The 20,444-nt window shown below is 55.6% G+C and overlaps 2 protein-coding genes across 3 annotated transcripts in view; both read right to left on the minus strand.

Moving 5' to 3' along the window:
• SEC16A (SEC16 homolog A, endoplasmic reticulum export factor) overlaps positions 1-2,026 on the minus strand; it is a 32,427-nt gene extending 30,401 nt beyond the window's left edge. Inside the window, exon 1 of the mRNA XM_061434040.1 lies at positions 457-2,026. The gene's annotated coding sequence lies outside the window, so the exon portion shown is untranslated. The remainder of the gene's footprint in view (positions 1-456) is intronic.
• A 13,912-nt stretch (positions 2,027-15,938) lies between these two features.
• Positions 15,939-20,444, minus strand: part of NOTCH1 (notch receptor 1) — a 46,459-nt gene continuing 41,953 nt past the window's right edge. For both annotated transcript variants that reach the window (XM_061434091.1, XM_061434093.1), the window contains 2 exons: positions 20,273-20,370; positions 15,939-19,039 (listed from right to left, as the gene is read on the minus strand). In XM_061434091.1, coding sequence (XP_061290075.1) covers positions 17,585-19,039; positions 20,273-20,370 — 1,553 coding nt within the window. In that variant the 3' untranslated portion in view covers positions 15,939-17,584. The remainder of the gene's footprint in view (positions 19,040-20,272; positions 20,371-20,444) is intronic.

The raw sequence follows: 20,444 nt of genomic DNA on the forward strand, positions 1-20,444 counted from the left end.
AGCCGCCCCACCCCGGCTCGGCCGTCGCCTTTCCCGGACACGTGCTCTGTCCTGTCGCTTCCTTCCCCCGCGCTCCCTGGCGGTGGCCGCGCAGCCTCCGGACCCCCTTTTGTCCGCCCTAAATCCCATCAGGGCCCCTAACTCTCCTTCCAGTGAGCGGCATTAGCCCAGTGATGCCCTGTGGACGGAAGCTAGGGTCTCTGTGTGGTTTTCCCTAACCATTGTCGAGTGGATATTTGTGTTGAATGAGGGCGACCCCGAGGTACCGAGTGGCAGGCTGGGGCGCTGGGCCTCACTCTCCTGTGCCTCTTTGTGGTCGCTCCCCCTTCCCGGTGCCCACCCTGAGACGCAGTCATAGAGGATCTTAGGGAGGAGAGGATTCTGCCATTGGCAACGTCATTCTCCCAGTGAGAAAAGGCAGGTGAAGAAGCTGCCAGCCTGACCCAGGGCACTCACCTGCCGCCTGCCTGGCACAGGGAAGAGCAGCAGCCTGTCCGGCTGGCCCCAAGGCCTTATGGAGGGCAGAAGGGGTGGCACGTGGGGCTTGTCCACTTGTCCCCCACCCAGCTGCTGAGCTCCCAGCAACGCTGCCCGCTGTGCTTTGGCCTGGCTGGGGTGGGAGGGCACCCTGGGCGCTGGTGGGACCCAGAAGCTTGGGAAGAAGGAAGGAGTGTGGTTCTATTTGTTGGCAAGGGAGCAGCCACGCTGTCAGCGCCCTGGGCGGGTGCGGGGAAGCTTTCAGCCCATCTGACGTGGCCACTGTGCTAAGCTAACATTTGCCTTGCAGAAGTCAAGCTCCCAGCCTGTTCAAACACAGAGTCAGGGAACCCGCGGTGGAACAGCCCTGGGCCCCCCCACTCTGTCCCCTTCTTCCTGGTGGTCACTGTGTTCCGCAGTCACTGAAAGTGAAAGTTTAGTCGCTCGGTCGTGTCTGACTCTTTGCGACCCCACAGACTGTGACCTACCAGGCTCCTCTGTCCACGGGATTTTCCAGGCAAGAGTATTGGAGTGGGTTGCCATTTCCTTCTCCAGGGGCTCTTCCCGAACCAGGGATCAAACCCAGGTCTCCCACATTGTAGGCAGACGCTTTACCTTCTGAGCCACCAGTCTGCAGTCTTAAGTCCCAACAAATCACCCTGCAGGGAGATGTCATTGTTCCTACCCACCCCCACCCTCACCCAGAAGGGAAAGCAGTGACTCTCCTAGGGTCAGCGCTCCTCAAGTTGAGTTCAAAGAGCTCAAGAGCTCGAGCCCAGACTTCCCCTTTGCTGACTCGAGGAGCCCTGTGGTCAGCCCCACTGAGCTCTAACCTGAAGACACTGGAAGCAGCAGAAAGCGACCTGCCCAGGGCAAATTGGAGACCTCACGGCCCTGGGCAGGATGTGAAAGAGGCATGGTGTAGACTTATACGGGGTGACTGTAAGGAAAGTCGTGATCAAGGCTTAGGGCTTTTCCCCCTCCCTTCCTCTCCCTCTTAAGCCTCTGTGTGGAATCCCTTTCTGGTTATCTCTGTAGCCTGGTGTGCAGGAGAGGGTTCCTGGGCCCACTGCTGAGCCACCAAACCTCTGGGCCATGGAGGCAGGGCTCCAAGTCAAAGACCATCTGCTTTAAGACCCAGGCTACTGCCTAGAAGCCGTGTGCGTTTGTCACCTTCCTTGACCTCGTCAACCTGGGGTTTAAGCAGGGTGAGCACCTGCGCAGTTTGGGGACTGAAAGAGGGTGCTGTTGACACATGTGAACTAGGGGTGCACCACCATGACGGCCAATGCTGTTCACGATCCGGCAGGCACCCTTCCTTTTGCCTGCGTTGTCCACTCCTCTCTCCTTTCTCCCAGCCCCTCCCCTGGCTCATACTTGGAGGCTGGATACAAATGTTACCACCTCCAGAAGTGGGCTAGAATCACCCACTCTTTCCTGGGGGCAAAGTTGGGATCTGAGCTGCAGTCATGTCACCCAGAACACACGGGACACAGAACTGCTGTGGACGGAGGCGGAGGACAGAGGCGGAGGACGGAGGCGGTGGACCGAGGCTGTGGACGGAGGACGGAGGCGTGGACGGAGGCGTGGACGGAGGCGTGGACCGAGGCGTGGACGGAGGCGGAGGACGGAGGCGGTAGACGGAGGCAGAGGACGGAGGCGTGGACGGAGGCGTGGACGGAGGCGGAGGACGGAGGCGGTGGACCGAGGCGGAGGACGGAGGCGGAGGACGGAGGCGGTGGACGGAGGCGGAGGACGGAGGCGGTGGACGGAGGCGGAGGACGGAGGCGGTGGACGGAGGCGGAGGACGGAGGCGGTGGACGGAGGCGGTGGACGGAGGCGGAGGACGGAGGCGTGGACGGAGGCGTGGACGGAGGCGGTGGACCGAGGCGGAGGACGGAGGCGGTGGACCGAGGCGGAGGACGGAGGCGGTGGACCGAGGCGGAGGACGGAGGCGGAGGACGGAGGCGTGGACGGAGGCGGAGGACGGAGGCGTGGACGGAGGCGGAGGACGGAGGCGGTGGACGGAGGCGGAGGACGGAGGCGTGGACGGAGGCGGAGGACGGAGGCGTGGACGGAGGCGGTGGACCGAGGCGGTGGACGGAGGCGGAGGACGAGGCGGACGAGGCGGAGGACGGAGGCGGTGGACGGAGGCGGTGGACGGAGGCGGTGGACCGAGGCGGTGGACGGAGGCGGAGGACGGAGGCGTGGACGGAGGCGGAGGACGGAGGCGTGGACGGAGGCGGTGGACCGAGGCGGTGGACGGAGGCGGAGGACGGAGGCGGTGGACGGAGGCGGAGGACGGAGGCTGTGCATGGAGGCGGAGGCGGGAGCCAGGTTGTCCTGTCGCTTTGTGTGCGGTAGTGACGGTGGCCTCTGCCACCAGACTGCGCCCTCCAGGGTGGCTGGTGCAAACCAGGGTGGGCTCCAGGTGCAGAGTCCATGCCTCGGTGCCAAGAAGCGAACTGGCTCAGTGGCAGCCTTACTTGTTGAAATGAAAATACGTTGGACATACTGGGTTAAATAAAATACACTATTCAAATTTATTTCACATTTCCTTTTAATGTAGCTGCCAGGAAATTTAAAATCTCACCTTTGGCTGGCATTACGTTTCCTTTGGACAGTGCTGGTCTAGCAGTTGAGCACATTGTCAGGGGGTCAAGGGCCCCCCTCAGTATCCCCTGATGACCAGCCTACCAGGCAGACCTCACAGGGGCCCTTGGGCAGCCGTCTCAGGTGGTCCGTGGCCAGGAGCCTGTGCCCCTCTCTCTGCTCGGGGCATCAGGTGTGACCCGTGGGTTTTTGTAGGGCAGGCCAGTTGCTCTGCTCCAGCCCTGACCACACCCTCAGTCCTGGATGCTGCGGCTGAGGGCGTGGGAGGTGGCCTGCCCGGCTCGGCCTGGGAGAAGGGGCGACCTCTGTGAGACGGGGCTGGCTGGGTGGTCCAGGCAGAAAGCGTATCAGGGCCTCAGAGGTGGGAAGAGTTGCAGGGAGGGGTTCCAGAGAGGGATGGGGCTGAGGCGGACTGAGCGATTGGAGAGGAAGGGGTGGCAGCCGGTTCCTCGGGGAGGAGGTGGGTCCAGAGGCGGTGGCTGCGCCTGTCAGTTTGTTCTGTGGCACCTGGGTGTCAGGCAGCTGTCGGGGTGCCTGCAGGTTGGTTACTGGTGTGTGGCCTGGCCAAAGGTGAGACGTGGGAGACATCTCCTTGAGACGTAAGGCCAGCACCATTAGAACCCTGCCAGAGCCCTGGAGGGCCTCGCAGGAGAATGTTCCGCACCCAGGCCAAGCCCCGACCCAGCCAGGCTTGGTGAATGTCAGCACAAGTGTCACTGTGGCCTGAACGTAGCTCTGTCTCTCACCCCCAGCATCTGGAAACGCATCTGGCACCTCGTAGGTCTCAGAGAACTTCTTTCATAAGAGCCAAGTACTAAGCATATAATGTTATTCAGTCACTCAGTCCTGTCTGACGTTTTGAGATCCCATGGACTGTAGCCCATCAGCCTCCTCTGTCCATGGGAATTCCTGGCAAGAATCCTAGAGTGGATTGCCATTTCCTCCTCCAGGCGATCTTCCTGACCCAGGGATCAAATCCGAGTCTCCCACATCTGCATTGGAGGCGGATTCTTTCTTGCTGAACCCCCGGGGAAGCAATAAGGGTGAAGTAGAGAACACAGATTGGAGAAGGAAACGGCAACCCACTCCAGTGTTCTTGCCCGGAGAATCCCCGGGACGGGGGAGCCTGGTGGGCTGCCGTCTACGGGGTTGCAGAGTCAGACACGACTGAAGCGACTTAGCAGCAGCAGCAGCAGAGAACACAGGAAAATGCTGATCCCATGGGAGCCACAGGAAAATCTGCGTTGTGTTCTTAGCTGCAGTGGGAACCCGGAAATCCTGGGACCCCTCTGTCTCAGAGCTGAACACAGATGTTTGCCGGGCTCTCACCGAGCCCCGGGCACCCGGAGGAGCTGAGGCTGTGGCCGTGGGGCAGACCAGCGTGGCTTCTGCCCCTGGGGAGCTGGACACAGGGCAGCTGTGAATGTGCTCAGGGCAGGCGGGGGCACCTGGCAAGGCCTGGATCCCACCTGCTGGGGGGTGGGAAAGGAGAAGCATTTGTGGCAGAAGTGAAAAGAAGCTTCTGGAGGGGCAAAGGGCAGACCCAGAAGGCGGGCAATGGTGTGGGAGCCAGTGGGTGTGCATTGCGTACGGCTTTGCAGGCCCCGTGAGGGGATTCACGCTTGTTTTTTGAAAGCAAGGGAAGCCTTCAGGGACTTTCCAGCCAGGCGTGACATCATCTCTTTAACCTCCCCCGGGTTGTGTAGCGGAGCAGTAGCCAGAGCCAGGAGCCCAGGGTCCCCTAGGGGCATGGCAAGGCTGCAGGGGCCAGGCTGGTGGGGAGAGTCGAACCTCAGATGACCTCCCAGGGCGGGACGTGGCTCTCTGGCTACCAGCTGCATCTGCACCCTCTCGGCACAGCACACGGTTCACACACATCAGCCAAGGGAACAGATAGGACAGGAGGGCAAGACCCCGAGCATCAGCATTATAGTGACCTAAGTCACAGGCGTGCACCTGGAGGCCGGGGGGACTGGGGATCCCAATTGGAGCGGGCCTAGGGCGGAGCCTGGAGGAACTCCTACACCTGCGGGTTGCCAAGTGCCAGGCTGGCTGTGGCCTTGACTCCTGGCAACATGAGCTTGGCACACCCCTCCCTGAGCACGGGCTTCTCTGTCCGAACAGTGATGAATGAGCGAGGGAGGCTCTCCAGGCCTCCAAAGGGAGGTGGCCCCTCGAGGGGTTGAGAGGACAGTGCCTGGGGAGTCACACGCTCTGGCCTGAGTGGGCGAACTCAGGGGAGTGATCTTCCTCTTTGAACCTCAACTTCCTCATCTGTAAAATGGGACAACAGCACCGTCGCAGGCGATGGCCCTGAGCATCAGGTGAGGTGCAGACATATACACGGTAAATAGCCAAGACTCACCGGCCCTCACCAGGCCCTCCAGAGGTGTCCCTGGGGGTCATCTGCTCTGGAAATGGGACCCTGGCAGAGCATTGCCAGCAGGGGGAGCCAAAGTGCCGCCTGTGAGTGGGCTGTCTGGGCCCTGCAAAGCCACCGCCCTGCTGGATCTGGGCTCTGGATGCTGGCATGGCCCAGGCTCATTCAGGATCCAGCTTCGGGGCAGCCAGAGGAAAGAGTTTGCGTCAGGCCCAGACTGCAGCCGTCTCTGGAGGGTATTCACTGCTGGACGCCGCTAGGGTGGTGGGGTCTGTAGCCCCCAATACCTGCTCCATCAATCCTCCCGGGGTTGAGCTTAATCGACACCAGAGAACGTGGCTCTTTCGAGCTCTGTGCTCAGTGGTTGAATCCTCACAGCCACGCGGGCTGGACCCAGGTTCGGCACCCGCGGGCACCCACTAGGTCACTGGTTGCTTGGCAGGTCCTGAGCCCAGTGTGGCGGGAAGGACGTCGCCTGGGGCAGTAAGCTTCTCTTTCTTTCCTTTTGGTGGGGAATAACTAACCTCCTTAAGGTCACACACTCTTCTAAGGCTTGTTTTGTTGTTGTTTGTATTTGGCACGGCTTGTGGGACCTTTTCATACTGTTCATGGGGTTCTCAAGGCAAGAATACTTGGAGTGGTTTGCCATTCTCCTCTCTGGTAGACCACATTCTGTCAGAACTCTCCACCACGACTCGTCTATGTTGGGTGGCCCTACACAGCGTGGCTCATGGTTTCCTTCAACTCACATGCTAGCAAAGTAATGCTGAACATTCTCCGAGTGAGGCTTCAGTAATACATGAGTCAAGAACTTCCAGATATTCAAGCTGGATTTAGAAAAGGCAGAGGAACCAGAGATCAAATTGCCAACATCCGTTGGATCACAGAAAAAGCAAGAGTGTTCCAGAAAAACATCTGCTTTATTGACTGCACCAAAGCCTTTGACTGTGTGGATCACAGCAAACTGTGGAAAATTCTTAAAGAGATGGGAATACTAGACCACCTTACCTGCTCCTGAGATGTCTGTATGCAGGTCAAGAAGCAACAGTTAGGACCAGACATGGAATATGGACATGTTACGTCCATGAATCAAGGTAGATTGGAAGTGCTCCAACAGGAGATGGCAAGAGTGAACATCGACATTTTAGGAATCAGCAAACTAAAATGGACTGGAATGGATGAATTTAACTCAGATGACCATTATATCTACTACTGCAGGCAGGAATCCCTTAGAAGAAATGGAGTAACCATCATAGTCAACAAAAGAGTTTGAAATTTAGTACTTGGGTACAATCTCAAAAACGACGGAATGATCTCTGTTCATTTCCAAAGCGTACCATTCAATATCACAGTGATCCAAGTCTATGCCCCAAACAGTAACGCTGAAGGAGCTGAAGTTGAAAGATTCTATGAAGACCTACAAGACCTTCTAGAACTAACACCCAAAAAAGATGTCCTTTTTATCATAGAGGACTGGAATACAAAAGTAGGAAGTCAAGAAACACCTGGAGTAACAGGCAAATTTGGCCTTGGAATATGGAATCAAGCAGGGCAAAGGCTAATAGAGTTCTGTCGAGAGAACGCGCTCGTCATAGCAAACACCCTCTTCCAACAACACAAGAGAAGACTCTACATGTGGACATCACCAGATGGTCAACAATGAAATCAGATTGATTATATTCTTTGCAGCCAAAGGGGGAGAAGCTCTAAACAGTCAGCAAAAACAAGACTGGGAGCTGACTGTGGCTCAGACCATGAAGTCCTTATTGCCAAATTCAGACTTAAATGGAAGAAAGTAGGGAAAACCACCAGACCATTCAGGTATGACCTAAATCAAATCCCTTATGATTGTACAGTGGAAGTGACAAATAGATTCAAGGGATTAGATCTGATAGACAGAGCGCCTGAAGAACTATAGACAGAAGTTCGTGACATTGTACAGGAAGCAGTGATCAAGACCATCCCCACAAAAAAGAAATGCAAAAAGGCAAAATGGTTGTCTGAGGAGGCCTTACAAATAGCTGAGAAAAGAAGAGAAGCAAAAGGCAAAGGAGAAAAGGAAAGATTTACCTGTCTGAATGCAGAGTTCCAAAGAATAGCAAGGAGAGATAAGAAAGTTTTCCTCGGCGATCAATGCAAAGAAATAGAGGAAAACAAGAATGGGAAAGACTAGAGATCTCTTCAAGAAAATTAGAGATACCAAGGGAACTTTTCATGCAAAGATGGGCACAATAAAGGACAGAAAAGCTATGGACCTAACAGAAGCAGAAGATATTAAGAAGAGGTGGCAAGAATACACAGAAGAACTGTACAAAAAAGGTCTTCATGACCCAGATAATCACGATGGTGTGATCATTCACCTAGAGCCAGACATCCTGGAATGTGAAGTCAAGTGGGCCTTAGGAAGCATCACTACGAACAAAGCTAGTAGAAGCGAATTCCAGTTGAGCTATTTCAAATCCTAAAAGATGATGCTGTGAAAGTGCTGCACTCAATATGCCAGCAATTTGGGAAATTCAGAAGTGGCCACAGGACTGGAAAAGGTCAGTTTTCATTCCAATCCCAAAGAAAGGCAATGCCAAAGAATGTTCAAACTACCGCACAATTGCACTCATCTCACACACTAGTAAAGTAATGCTCAAAATTCTCCAAGCCAGGCTTCAACAGTACATGAACCAAGAACTTCCAGATATTCAAGCTGGATTTAGAAAAGGCAGAGGAACCAGTGATCAAATTGCCAACATCCACTGGATCATAGAAAAAGCAAGAGTGTTCCAGAAAAACACCTACTTCTGCTTTATTGAGTAGGCCAAAGCCTTTGACTGTGTGGATCACGACAAACTGTGGAAAATTCTTAAAGAGATGGGAATGCCAGACCACCTGACCTGCCTCCTGAGAAATCTGTATAGAGGTCAAAGCAACAGTTGGAACTGGACATGGAACAACAGACTGGTTCCAAATCAGGAAAGGAGTACATCAAGGCTGTATATTGTCACCCTGCTTATTTAACTTATATGCAGAGTACATCATGATGCATCAACTTATATGCAGAGTACATCAAGCTGGAATCAAGATTGCCGGGAGAAATATCAATAACCTCAGATATCCAGATGACACCACCCTTATGGCAGAAAGAGAAGAGGAACTAAAGAGCTTCTTGATGAAAGTGAAAGAGCAAAGTTAAAAAGCTGGCTTAAAAGTTAACATTCAAAAAACAAAGATCATGGCATCTGGTCCCATCACTTCATGGGAAATAGATGGGGAAACAATGGAAACCGTGACAGACTTTATTTTCTTGGGCTCTAAAATCACTGCAGATGATGACTGCAGCCATGAAATTAAAAGACGCTTGCTCCTAGGAAGAAAAGCTATGACCAATCTAGACAGCATATTAAAAAGCAGAGACATTACTTTGCCAACAAAAGTCCGTCTAGTCAAAGCTATGGTTTTTCCAATAGTCATGTATGGATGTGAGAGTTGGACTGTGAAGAAAGCTGAGCTCCTAAGAATTGATGTCTTTGAACTGTGGTGTTGGAGAAGACTCTTGAGAGTCCCTTGGACTGCAAGGAGATCCAACCAGTCCATCCTAAAGGAAACCAGTCCTGGGTGTTCATTGGAAGGACTGATGTTGAAGCTGAAGCTCCAATACTTTGGTCACCTAATGTGAAGAACTGACTCCTTGGAAAAGACCCTGATGCTGGAAAAGATTGAAGGCAGGAGGAGAAGTGGCTGACAGAGGATGAGATGGTTGGATGGCCTCACCAACCCGATGGACATGAGTTGGAGTAACTCCGGGGTTGGTGATGGACAGGGAGGCCTGGTGTGCTGCAGTCCATGGGGTCGCAAAGAATCTGAGCGACTGAACTGAATTGTGTGTGGATCCTTGGTTGAATCTGTGCCCTCGGCAGTGAAAATTTGTAACCGCTGGACCCCCCGGGAGTTCCCAAGGCTCTTTTTTTGAAAACGCAGAGATCAGGAACAGGGTGGCAACAGCTCTGGTATAAGGCTGCCTCACTCTGTTACACTTCACAGATACTGCGTTGTTTTTTTTTTTAATTGAAGATTTGTGGCAAACTTGCGTGAAACGTCTGTCAGAGTCGTTTTCCAACAGCATTTGCTCACTTCCTGTCTGTCACATTTTGGTAATTTTTACCATATTTCAAACTTTTCATTATTATTATATTTGTTACAATACCCGTGGACAGTGATCTTTGATGTTATTGGTGGTGGTGCTGGTTTAGTCGCTAAGTCTTGTCCGATTCTTGCGACCCCATGAACTGGAGCCCTCCAGGCTCCTCTGTCCTTGGGATTTCCCAGGCAGGAATACTGGAGTGTGTTGCCCTTTCCTTCTCTATTGAATTTATTACTATTATACAACTCACTGAAGGCTCAGAGGATGGTTAGCATTTTTTAGCAATAAAGTGGTTTTTCATTAAGATGTATACATTTTTTTTCCCGGAGATAACGCTATTGCACACCTTATAGACTACAGTCTAACGGAAACATAACTTTTACATGCACTGAGAAACCGAAACACTCACGTGACTTCTGTTCACACTTCATTCACACTAACTTGCTGTGACATTCATTTGATTGCAGCCAAGTGCGTTGGAACCAAACGCATCATATCTCTGAAGTGCGCCTGCGTAGAGATTTGCAGTGAATACCGTGAATCTACACACAAGTACGAATTCAACTGCGGATGTGATCGATAAAACATCATCTGCCGTGTCGTTCAAGGGTGTGAGAAGACAGTAAAGAGTGTAGCCCCGAGGTCCTTCACACGTGGTGTCTGTCGTGTTACCTAGAAACAACGCTTCTGGAGCTCAGAGCATCACTGCGTCCAGCCTGAGTTTCTCGGTCCTAATCGGGATGGTGGCGTGTCCACAGAAAGTGGCTGCTGCCTGGCCTGCGCATGCGCATGGGTCCCCAGAGGCAGCACCGAGAACGCAGCTGTAGGACTCGGCGCCATTTCTGAGTCCTGACCTCGTGCCACGAGCTTTGTGCCAGGGACCTGACAATTGCAGCCCCATCGCCAGCCCAGGAGGCTGGGTCGAAGCAGTTTCCACTTTACCCTGAGGTACTGAGTCTCCAAGACGGCACACCACCTCCCTGCGGTCCTCCGACTGTGACCGGGAAGGCGGAAACACAAGCAACACAAATCAGGAAGCTCAGGAGCAGCCGGCGTGGCCCCTTCGATGATCCTTAGGACGGAGTCACGTGGAGCAGCGCCTCCAGGCCCGGTGCAGCCCGCTCTGCACTGGCTTCTGCAGCAACGGTGAGTCGTTTGGGAGCCAGTGCACACGCGCTCCCTCCCGGAGATGCACGGTGCACACCGGCATTTCAGGGCCCAACAGGTCCCGAGGGAAAGGATCCCCTGACCCAGGGCCGCTTCCCAAACCCATCAAATACCCTCTGGGACACAGCGCTCTGGGTCTCTCGATTCTCCCCGGGGTCAAGCTGAACCACACCGTGCAGGTTCCTGATAGAAATACTTTGACGGAATAATCCTTTGCTGTTATGCCTGGGACCCCATCATGACAGTGAGCGTAAGAAGGTCTCCACCCACTGTCTGCTGACAGCTCTGCCCCTCCAGCAGCGCTCCTGGGCACGGTTCCCGAATCTGGGCTGGCCCGCAAAGGATTCGTCATTGGCTGTGATGGGATATGAAGCCGCCGCAGAGTGGTCCTCCGCTCCGAGGCTAAGCACAGCCTCTGGAAGCGAGCCTTTCTCAGTGAAGAGAATGGCAGCTGCGGGCAGCCCCCCGAGTAGCACCAAGGCCTGAGACGCTCTGCTCACTTCTTGGCGTGTGTAGCCCCGCGGGTCTGTTTATTTGTGGGCCCTGAGGTTGTCCTTCCTGGCTCCCAGATCCCGTCTCCGCTCTGGCCAGAGGGGCGCAGAGCCACCTCTGGGGCTCGCTCTGGGACAAGGTGGAGCAGAACCTTGGGTTTTCCTGCAGGGCTGAGGGGCCGACAGCCATCCTGACCGCCTAATCCACACCGCCCAACATGGTGGCCGTGCACACGTGTGGCGGTCAAGTACCTGGGCTGTGGCCGGTCCAAACTGAGGTGCGCCGTAAGCCTGGAACACCCATGAGCTTTTAAAGACAGTCCCCCTCCTACCCCAAAAGAAGCTAAAAGATCCCATTAACTTTGTGTCAGTTACATGCTGAGGTGACAGTATTTTGGGTCTGTTGGATTAACTAAGATATATTACTAAATAAACTTCACCCATTTCTTTTTGCATTTAACGTGGCTGCTAAAATATTTGAAATTGCACACATGGCTTGCATTGCCTTTCCGGCAGACAGCGCTGCTCTAAATCACCCTGGAGGCCTCAGGGAAGGTGCCCCCCCAACCCCACCCCTGACGGTGAGCAGCCAGGAGAGGAGGGCACGGCAGGAGGGTGGACTGGCCACTCCGTGTTGACCTCACGAGTTTTGCGTGTTGAAAAGCACAAGTCTCCAGACCCCTGGGGTAGGACACCCCGAGGAGGGGAGGGGACCAGGGCTGACAGCTGGGCCAGCTGGCCGTGGCCGTGGCAGCTGTGGGCATGCACGTGGCACTGGAATGCCTGGGATATATATCTGCTAGGGCTTCCAGAACAAGTGCCACACGGCATTCCCTGGTGCTCCAGTGGTCAGGACCCAGAGCTTTCACTTCCAGGGCCCGGGTTCGATCCCTGGTCAGGAAACTAAGATTCCATGGCTAAAAAACATAAGTGCCACAGGCCAGTGGCTTCACAGAAATTTCACTTCTCACAGTTCTGGGTGCCAGAAGACCGAGACCAAGCTGTTGGTGAGGCGGATTTCCTGAGGCCTCTGTCCTGGGCTGGGAGGTGACCGCCTTCTCCCGGGTCTCACGTTTCCCTCTGTGCGAGTCTGTGTCCCGATTGCTTCTTTTTTGAGGACCCCAGTCACATTGGCTTGGGGCCCCCCGCACTGACCTCACTTTCCCTAAATTACCCCTTTAAAGCCCAGTCTCCAGAGACAGCTATTCTGAGGTCCTGGGAGCTGGGGCTTCCACATACGAATTTGGGAGGACCAGAGCCCCAAGCCAGAACAAGCCAGACCCCCAAGCCAGGGCTGTCTTGGCTGAGTACAGCCCTGAGGGAGAGGCTGTGTCCTTTTCCTTGTGGGAGGTGCACCGTGGCCTGGGAGGTGTCCTTTCAATGCACGGCTGGTGGAGCAGGCCAGCTCAGACTGTGTGTCCAGGATGAGAACGGTGAACAGCAGAAATGCTGGTGGGCAGTGGAGCTGAGGCCGTGGGAGCAGGTTCAGGCCCCAGTGGGCAGGTCTCGGGCGGTCTTTCAGCCTGCAGTGGGCACCCTGGGGCCGGGGGAATCCATGCCGATGCTTCTGAGCCCTAGCACAGCTGGGGGTTGCGTCCCCTGGGCATCAGGGGAGGTTCAGGCAGGGGAGGGCAGAGCCCTCAGCCTGTGGCTGTGATTGGTCTGCCCCCAGGAACTCGCCCGCAAGGCGACGGGCAGGGCCAGGTTCTGGGCATGCCCAGTTTAAACCTGACATGGCATCGCTCTCCTTGTTGCTGGGGGCCCGAGGGTTTGGGGGAGCAGTGAGGTCCCCTGAGGCCCATCCTGCTGCCTCTGTGGGAATCCCACAACCACCAGGAACTTCTTGGGAGGACAAACACTGCTAGGAGTTCTTTCTTTAAAAAAAATAATTCAGGTAAAATTCATAGAGCATGAAATTAACCATTTTACAGCGAATTCAATGGCATTTACCATGTTAAAAATGTGCAACCACCGCCTCTGTCAGCTTCCAAGACATTTCATCTCTGGAAGTAATGCCCCAGACCCACTGGGCATTCACTGCCCATTGCCCACAGCTCCCAGCCCTGGGAACCACTCATCTGCTTTCCGCCTCTCTGGGTTTATTTACTCTGAATGTTTCATACAAATGGAAGCACACAGCCTTTGCTGTCTGGCTTCTTTCACTCAGCGTGATCTTTCTGCATTTTGACTGAGCTGTAACTTGTGTTGGTAACTTCATTCCTTTTTATGGCTGAAAATAGTCCGTCCTGGAGGAGCAAATGGCAAACCACTCCAGTATCCTTGCCTGGAGAATTCTATGGACAGAGGAGCCTTGTGGGCTACAGTCCGTGGGATCGCAAAGAGTCAAACACGACTGAGTGACTAGCACACACACAATAGTCCATCACGTGTGTGTTTAGTCTGGGTTCTCCAGAGAAACAGAGCCAACAGGATGCTGTTGTTGTTGTTCAATTGCTCAGTCATGTCCAACCCTTTGCAACCCCATGGACTGCAGCACGCCAGGCTTCCCTGTCCCTCACTATCTCCTGGAGTTTGCACAAGTTTGTGTCCATTGAGTCTGTGAGACTATCCAACCATCTCATCCTCTGTCATCCCCTTCTCCTTCTGTCTTCAATCTTTCCCAGCATTGGTGTCTTTTCCCAGTGAGTCAACTATTCTCATCAGGTGGCCAAAATATTGGAGCTTCATCTTCAGCATCAGTCCTTCCAATCAGTATTCAGGGTTGATTTCCTTTAGGATGGACTGGTTTGGTCTCCTTACTGTCCAAGGGACTCTGGAGAGTCTTCTCCAGCACCACAATTTGAAAGCATCAGTTCTTCAGTGCTCAACCTTGTTTATGGTCCAACTCTCAACAGGGTGTATCAATACATAAAGAAATTTATTACAAGGAACTGACTCATATTATTATGGAGACTCCGAAGGCAGGAAGAGACAGATACCCCAGCTCCAGTAGTCGGGCCCCAGGACGTCCCTCTTCCTCAGCCTTTCTGTTCTATTCATATCTTCTTCACCTGATTGGGTGAGACCCACCTGCATGGGGGCAGGGGAGGGGGCATCTGCTTTACTCAGCCCAGATTGCAATGCTAATCTCATCCCTCACGTGTGGCCAAATCTGAGCACCGCCCCGCACCGCCAGCCACGGTGACACATAAAATTAGCCATCACAGTGTGGACCTACCCCACCTGGTTCACCAGTCGGCAGCTGATGGGCATTTGGGTTGTCCCCACCCCTTGGCTGCTGTGAGCACATGTGTATATGGACCGTTGTAGAGCCCGCTTTCACTTCTCTTGGTGCACACCTAGGAGTGGAATTTAGGGGTGCTGGGAGTTTTTTGGGCAGAATTCAGGCTGAGAGCCTCCTCCACGATGAAAGTTCAGCCATTTGCCATATTCCATTTCCCAGTACCTCTTGTCCCAGAAACGAAGCATCTGCACTCAGTGAGGAAATCTTGGGTTCACCCTTGTGCCCAGATGGGCCACGCCAGGGACAGGTGGCACTTTGCAGCGGAAGGTGGTCAGTTCAGTTCAGTTCAGTCACTCAGTTGTGTCTGACTCTTTGCAACCCCATGCACACCAGGCCTCCCTGTCCATCACCAACTCCTGGAGTTTACTCAAACTCATGTCCATTGAATTGGTGATGCCATCCAACCATCTCATCCTCTGTCATTCCCTTCTCCTCCTGCCTTCAATCTTTTCCAGCATCAGGGTCTTTTTCCAGTGAGTCAGCTCTTCGCATGAGGTGGCAAAAGTATTGGAGTTTCAGCTTCAGCATCAGTCCTTCCAGTGAACACCCAGGACTGGTTTCCTTTAGGATGGACTGGTTGGATCTCCTCGCAGTCCAAGGGACTCTCGAGAGTCGTCTCCAACACCACAGCGCAAAAGGTCAGTGGACTGTTAATCTGTTTTGAAGCCACTGGCGTGGGGGCGGGACCAGGTAGAGAAAGGGAGGAGCCAGGTAGAGGGAAGAGGAACCAAGTAGAGAAGGGGTAAGGTCCAGTGGAGAAGGGGCGGAGTCAGATAGAGAAGGGGCAGGAGCGAGCCAGGCAGAGAAGAGGCGGGGCCAGGTGGAGAAGGGGCGGAGTCATGAGAAGGGGCGGGACCAGGAAGAGGCGGGGCCAGGTGGAAAAGGGGTGGAGTCATGAGAAGGGGTGGGGCAGGCAGAGAAGGGGCGGGGCCAGGTGGAGAAGGGGCGGAGTCATAAGGGGTGGGACAGGCAGAGAAGGGGCGGGGGCAGGTAGGGAGGAAGGCATAGGGAGGAGCGAGGAAGATCGGAGCCCTGTGCTTGACGGCCCAGTTTGGGATTCCTGAGACAGTGGTTCTGCCCAGCCTGCACCCCTTGGGGGTCACAGAACTTACCCCACTCACTATGTCACCTGCCCCACGCCAGGGCCTGGACTCTTCCCTGTGCCCCTCCTGTCTGCAGTGGTGGGCCCCAGGCTAGTAAGTGGTGCCTTACCCTCCGTGACCCAGACAGTTGAGAGACAGCTGAGAGCCTGGTTTTCGGGTTCTGTGTGCCCTGCTCCCTGTGCGGTCTCTGCCCCGCTGCACAGGGCCTGGCAGGGTAGATGGACACTGGATATCTGACCCGACAAAGTGACCCTGGCACCCAGGAGCCTGGGCTGGCATTCCCTCTCTATCGCTCTCCCTCCCTCTCAGAAAGCAAGCCAAGACCACAGTCGAGTTTAGCAAAATCTGGACGACCATCGGAATCATTTTTATTGCAATCTGTTAACAAAAAAGATGAAAAAAAATACATCATTTTAATCACCTACAGTTTTGTAGGTAGATAACTTTTTTAAAAAGTTTTCTTTTTATGTAAACTATACTCTATCTTATAAAACACAAAAAGAAACCACATCTTAGGAAGAGTCTGATCGTGCCCACTAGGGGTGGCCCCACAGCACGCCCGGCGAGGCTGGGGCAGCAGACTCAGTGCGGTGGGCCGCGGGACCCCCCGGCTTTGCTCTCAGGAGCTACGGTTCGGCAGCTGCAGGTCGTGGGGCCTGGGTTCTGACATCCCTTATCAGCACGACCCTGACAGATTTGTCCAATCAGATTTCTTAAACAAAATCACCCTTTAAAAATGTATTTACAGATATGTATCTGCCACAGGCTTATACTTGATAATGTAAAAATCTGCTCTACCCTGGGCACACACCCATCCCCTGAACTGGGAGGGGTGGCCCGCGAGCAGGCTCCTGGTGACCCGAGCACCCCAGGGCGCACCAGGCCCTGGCACCAGGGTCTCTGAGCACTGAGGCTGGACACACTCACATTTTTCCAAGTCTCCTATAAAAACCGGGCGCGTCGGCACTGGGCCCCAGGGGCGCCAGTTCATCTTCCGCTGAACCTGGGAGATGCAGTTCAAGTTGAGATGCCTCCAACAGGGCGGCCCGGCAGTGTCTTTCCCCAGGAAGGGGGAGGCCTCCCCAACGTGGGGTCCAAGGTGGGCCACATGGCCACACCTCCGACTTCTCACATGATGCTAAACATCAGCAGGGGCGAGGGGCAGGGGAGACTCCAGAAAGAACAAGAACTCACAATGCCAAAGAACAGCTACGTAATACTGCACCTGAAACAAAGATTCATGATTGGTACCATGAGATGTACCCTGGGCATACCCCAAGAACACGATCTGAGAGACATAGCTTTAAAAAGTTTAAAAGTACACCGAAATGCACGAACCACATCATTTTACACTTTACTTTCCTACTTCAGGTACAAAGTAACCCACGTGCCAAAGGAGGAAAGGGCTTGCTTTTCTTTCTCTAGATGCATCTTTTCATAAGATGCAGGCAGTCCTGGGAGGAGGGCGCTCCGGGTTTGGAGGTGGGGGTGAGGGGATGTCTGGGGAAATCAAAGCAGGCCCCGGGCACCCCTGGAGCTTTCTAAACAATGCTGGCTCAGACCACCCTTGTCTGACATCATTTCTTTTGGGATTCAAAAAAGAGGAAATCAATAAATAAATGGCATTTGCACATCATGAATCTTTGTTTATATTTTACAAATACCTAGGAGTCTTTATCCTAAGTAGGAAAATCATGACTGAGAACTAGTTTATTTTCTTTGAGCAGATAAAAGTTTCTACCTGATGCCATACAAAACAGTACATATAAATAAAAAGGCAGTGTTTCCATGTAAAATAAAAGTACATAAATAAATACTAAAAAAAAAAATTTAAAAACCCTTGTCCTCTTATTTTGTATAAAAACACATTTGTTGAAAAAAAGCTCCTTTGGTCGGCCCCGGCATCCATGGAGCGCACGCACACGCCCCAGCAGGGCTTGGGAAAGGAAGCGCAGGGTCCTGGGGGCAGCCGGCTGTTTACTTGAATGCCTCCGGGACGTGGGCGATCTGGGACGGCACGCTGGTGGGCGGGCTGGAGATGCCCTCGGACCAATCGGAGATATTGGAATGTGGCGAGGAGCTGGACCACTGGTCGGGGGACTCCGGGGACGGGGTGAGGAAGGGGTGCTCGGGCACCTGTAGCTGGTGGCTGGGGGTGTTGTCCACGGGGGAGGACGAGTAGCTGTGCTGGGAGGGGGGCGTCAGGAACTGGGCGGTGGTCATGGGCGGGGCCAGCGTGGGCGGGGCCAGCGTGGACGGCAGCGATGTGGGCAGGACCTGGCCGTCCTGCGGCAGGACGGTGTGCGCCGCCAGGTTGCCGGGCCCCAGCGGCTGCATGTCCGCCTGGCTCAGCTCCCCTCCCAGGAAGCTCCGGCCCAGGTGGCCGCTGGCGGCCGAGCTCACGCCGAGGTGCGGCTGTAGGTTTGGCTGCGGCGGCATGCTCGGCGGCTGCATCTGTAAGTTCTGCTGCGGCTGCACCAGGTGAGGCTGGGAGGCCAGCCGTGTGCTGGGCAGGGCCTGGTAGGTCATCACCTGGGACAGGGCGGGGGCGTGCAGCGGGCCCACCGTGCCATGCTGGAGGCCGGCAGCCTGCGTGCTCAGGGTGCCCGGCGTCACGCCCCCTCGCAGCGGGTTGTACTGGTTGGGCACCAGGCCGTTCTGCAGCCGGGACAGCCACTCGCACTGGCCATTCAAGCCCGCAGCTCCACCCACGGTGAAATTCACAGCCCCACTGCCCCCACTGCCGCCTGAACCCAGGATCGTGCTGGTGCTGGAGGCCACGGGCAGGTGGGAGAGGCGTGGTGGCCCTGCCTCGAAGGCCAGCCGGCTGCCCCCGCTCAGCACCGCCATCTCGGGCTTGGCCGCCACGCTCAGGTGGCTGACGCCCAGGTGGGTCTCAGGCATCCCGGGCAGGTGGTTGAGGGGCACGGAGGGAGACGGCTGGAAAGGGGAGGGCAGGAGGGGTGGGGAGGCCACGTCTGACAGGTAGCCGTGGGGGGACTCGAGGGAGTCCACGGGCGACATCACGCTCCCGCTGTCCAGCAGACAGCCCTTGCCATCTTGGGACTTCTTCCTCCGAGCCTTGAGGTCCTTGGGCTCCTTGCCGCCGCAGGCCAGGCCCTTGGTGCTGGGCTTGCGGGCCTTCTTGCCCTGCATGGGGGGCTTGAGGTTGCCCAGGTAGCCGTTGGGCGAGCAGAGCGGGGGCGACAGGGTGGGCGCGCCGCCCAGGGTGGCGCCATGCAGCGGGGGGCTGCGCACCAGGCTGTACTCGTCCAGCAGCCGCACGATGTCGTGGTGCATACGCTCCTGCGCGATGTCACGAGGCAGGCGGTCCATGTGGTCTGTGATGTCCCGGTTGGCGAAATGGTCCAGCAGCACCTTGGCGGTCTCGTAGCTGCCCTCCCGGGCGGCCAGGAACAAGGGCGTCTCCTCCTAGGGGAGCAGACGGGGGCAGGTGCAGGGGTCACCAGTCACCAGATGGACCAGCAGTCAGCCCCGCCTCCGCCCTGCTGCGGAGGGGAGGCACCTCATCTCAACCCTCCCCCCAGAGTCCTACCATCACTATTATGTCTTACAAACAAAAACACCTTAAACGCATCTTCTAAGACCCAGAGGACCTGTGGGATCCTATATTCTAAACCAGTGGGGATCCACCTTCATGGGGTCAGAGACCCCACAGGAAATCTAACAGACTGTGCCCCCCCTTCCCCTCCTCCAAAACCACACAGATGGAGACCCTGCCACGATTTCAGGGGCTTCAGGGTCACTAAAGTGTGTCTGTGGGCACCAGTTGGTCCCCGAGGAACCCTGACATCTTAGCTCTGTCCCCAGGGCGTGGTTTTCTCATCTGTACAGCGGACATGCCACGTATGCCCCCTGAGGCTGCTGTGTGGGGTGAGGCCGGATGGTGTCTGCCTGGCACACACGTGGCCTTGGCCGCAGCTGCTGCCCCGCCACGGCAGTCCTGTCACCCCAGTCACGTCAGTCACCCTGTCTCCCCAGAAGGAGGCGGGATGATGCCTCTGCCCCATGGCAGACTCAGAAGTGACCGGGCCCAACAGCATCCCCTGCGTCCCTCCCCCAGGACAGGAGATCCCTTCAGGGGTCAGTGAAGGAAGGGGCGGGTTCGGGGACACAGGAGCCCAAAGACAAGTGCAGGAGACGCAGGGCCAGGCTGGGGTTGGGCAGGAAGGAAAGAGCACACTTTGACCGCAGGGACAGACCGCGGCGAGGCTGAGGGAGGCCGGAGGCGGTCCACGTGTAGAAGGTGGACACCCACCATTCCATCTGGGGGCCTGGCAATGCAGAGCCCCCCACCTAGCCCACCAGCCTCTTGGCTCAGCATGCACCATCTGGGTCAACCCGCCCTGGCCAGTGACAGCCAAGGACAGAGCTGAGGTCGCAGGTCACAGTGACATGGGGGCGGGGGGACAGCTGCAGCTGCCCATGCCGTGGGCCCGGGAGGGGACTGATAATGTGGCCAGAGGGAGGCAGGGAGCGCCGACCACACGGGCACCCACTACGGGGTCCACGTCTCTGTTTCCCCGGGGCTTCTCCTGGGACTTTACGGGTTAGGGAGCCGAGGCCCAGAAGCTGAAGTCGTGGCTCGGGGTCCCCCGGTCGGGAAGGAGTGGCAGAGGGGAAGTGTCGCGCCAGCCAGCCCACCTTGTTGTTCTGCATGTCCTTGTTGGCCCCGTTCTTCAGCAGCACGACAGCAGCCTCCACGTTGTTCACCGCGGCTGCCCAGTGCAGGGCGGACTTGCCTGCGAGGGGAGCAGAGGGCGGGTCAGGAGTCGGCAAGCAGGTCCGAGGTCGGCAGGCGGGTAGGGGTGGGCAG

Source organism: Bos javanicus, chromosome 11, assembly GCF_032452875.1.
Source record: "Bos javanicus breed banteng chromosome 11, ARS-OSU_banteng_1.0, whole genome shotgun sequence".
In the NCBI taxonomy this organism is placed as follows: Eukaryota; Metazoa; Chordata; class Mammalia; order Artiodactyla; family Bovidae; genus Bos; species Bos javanicus.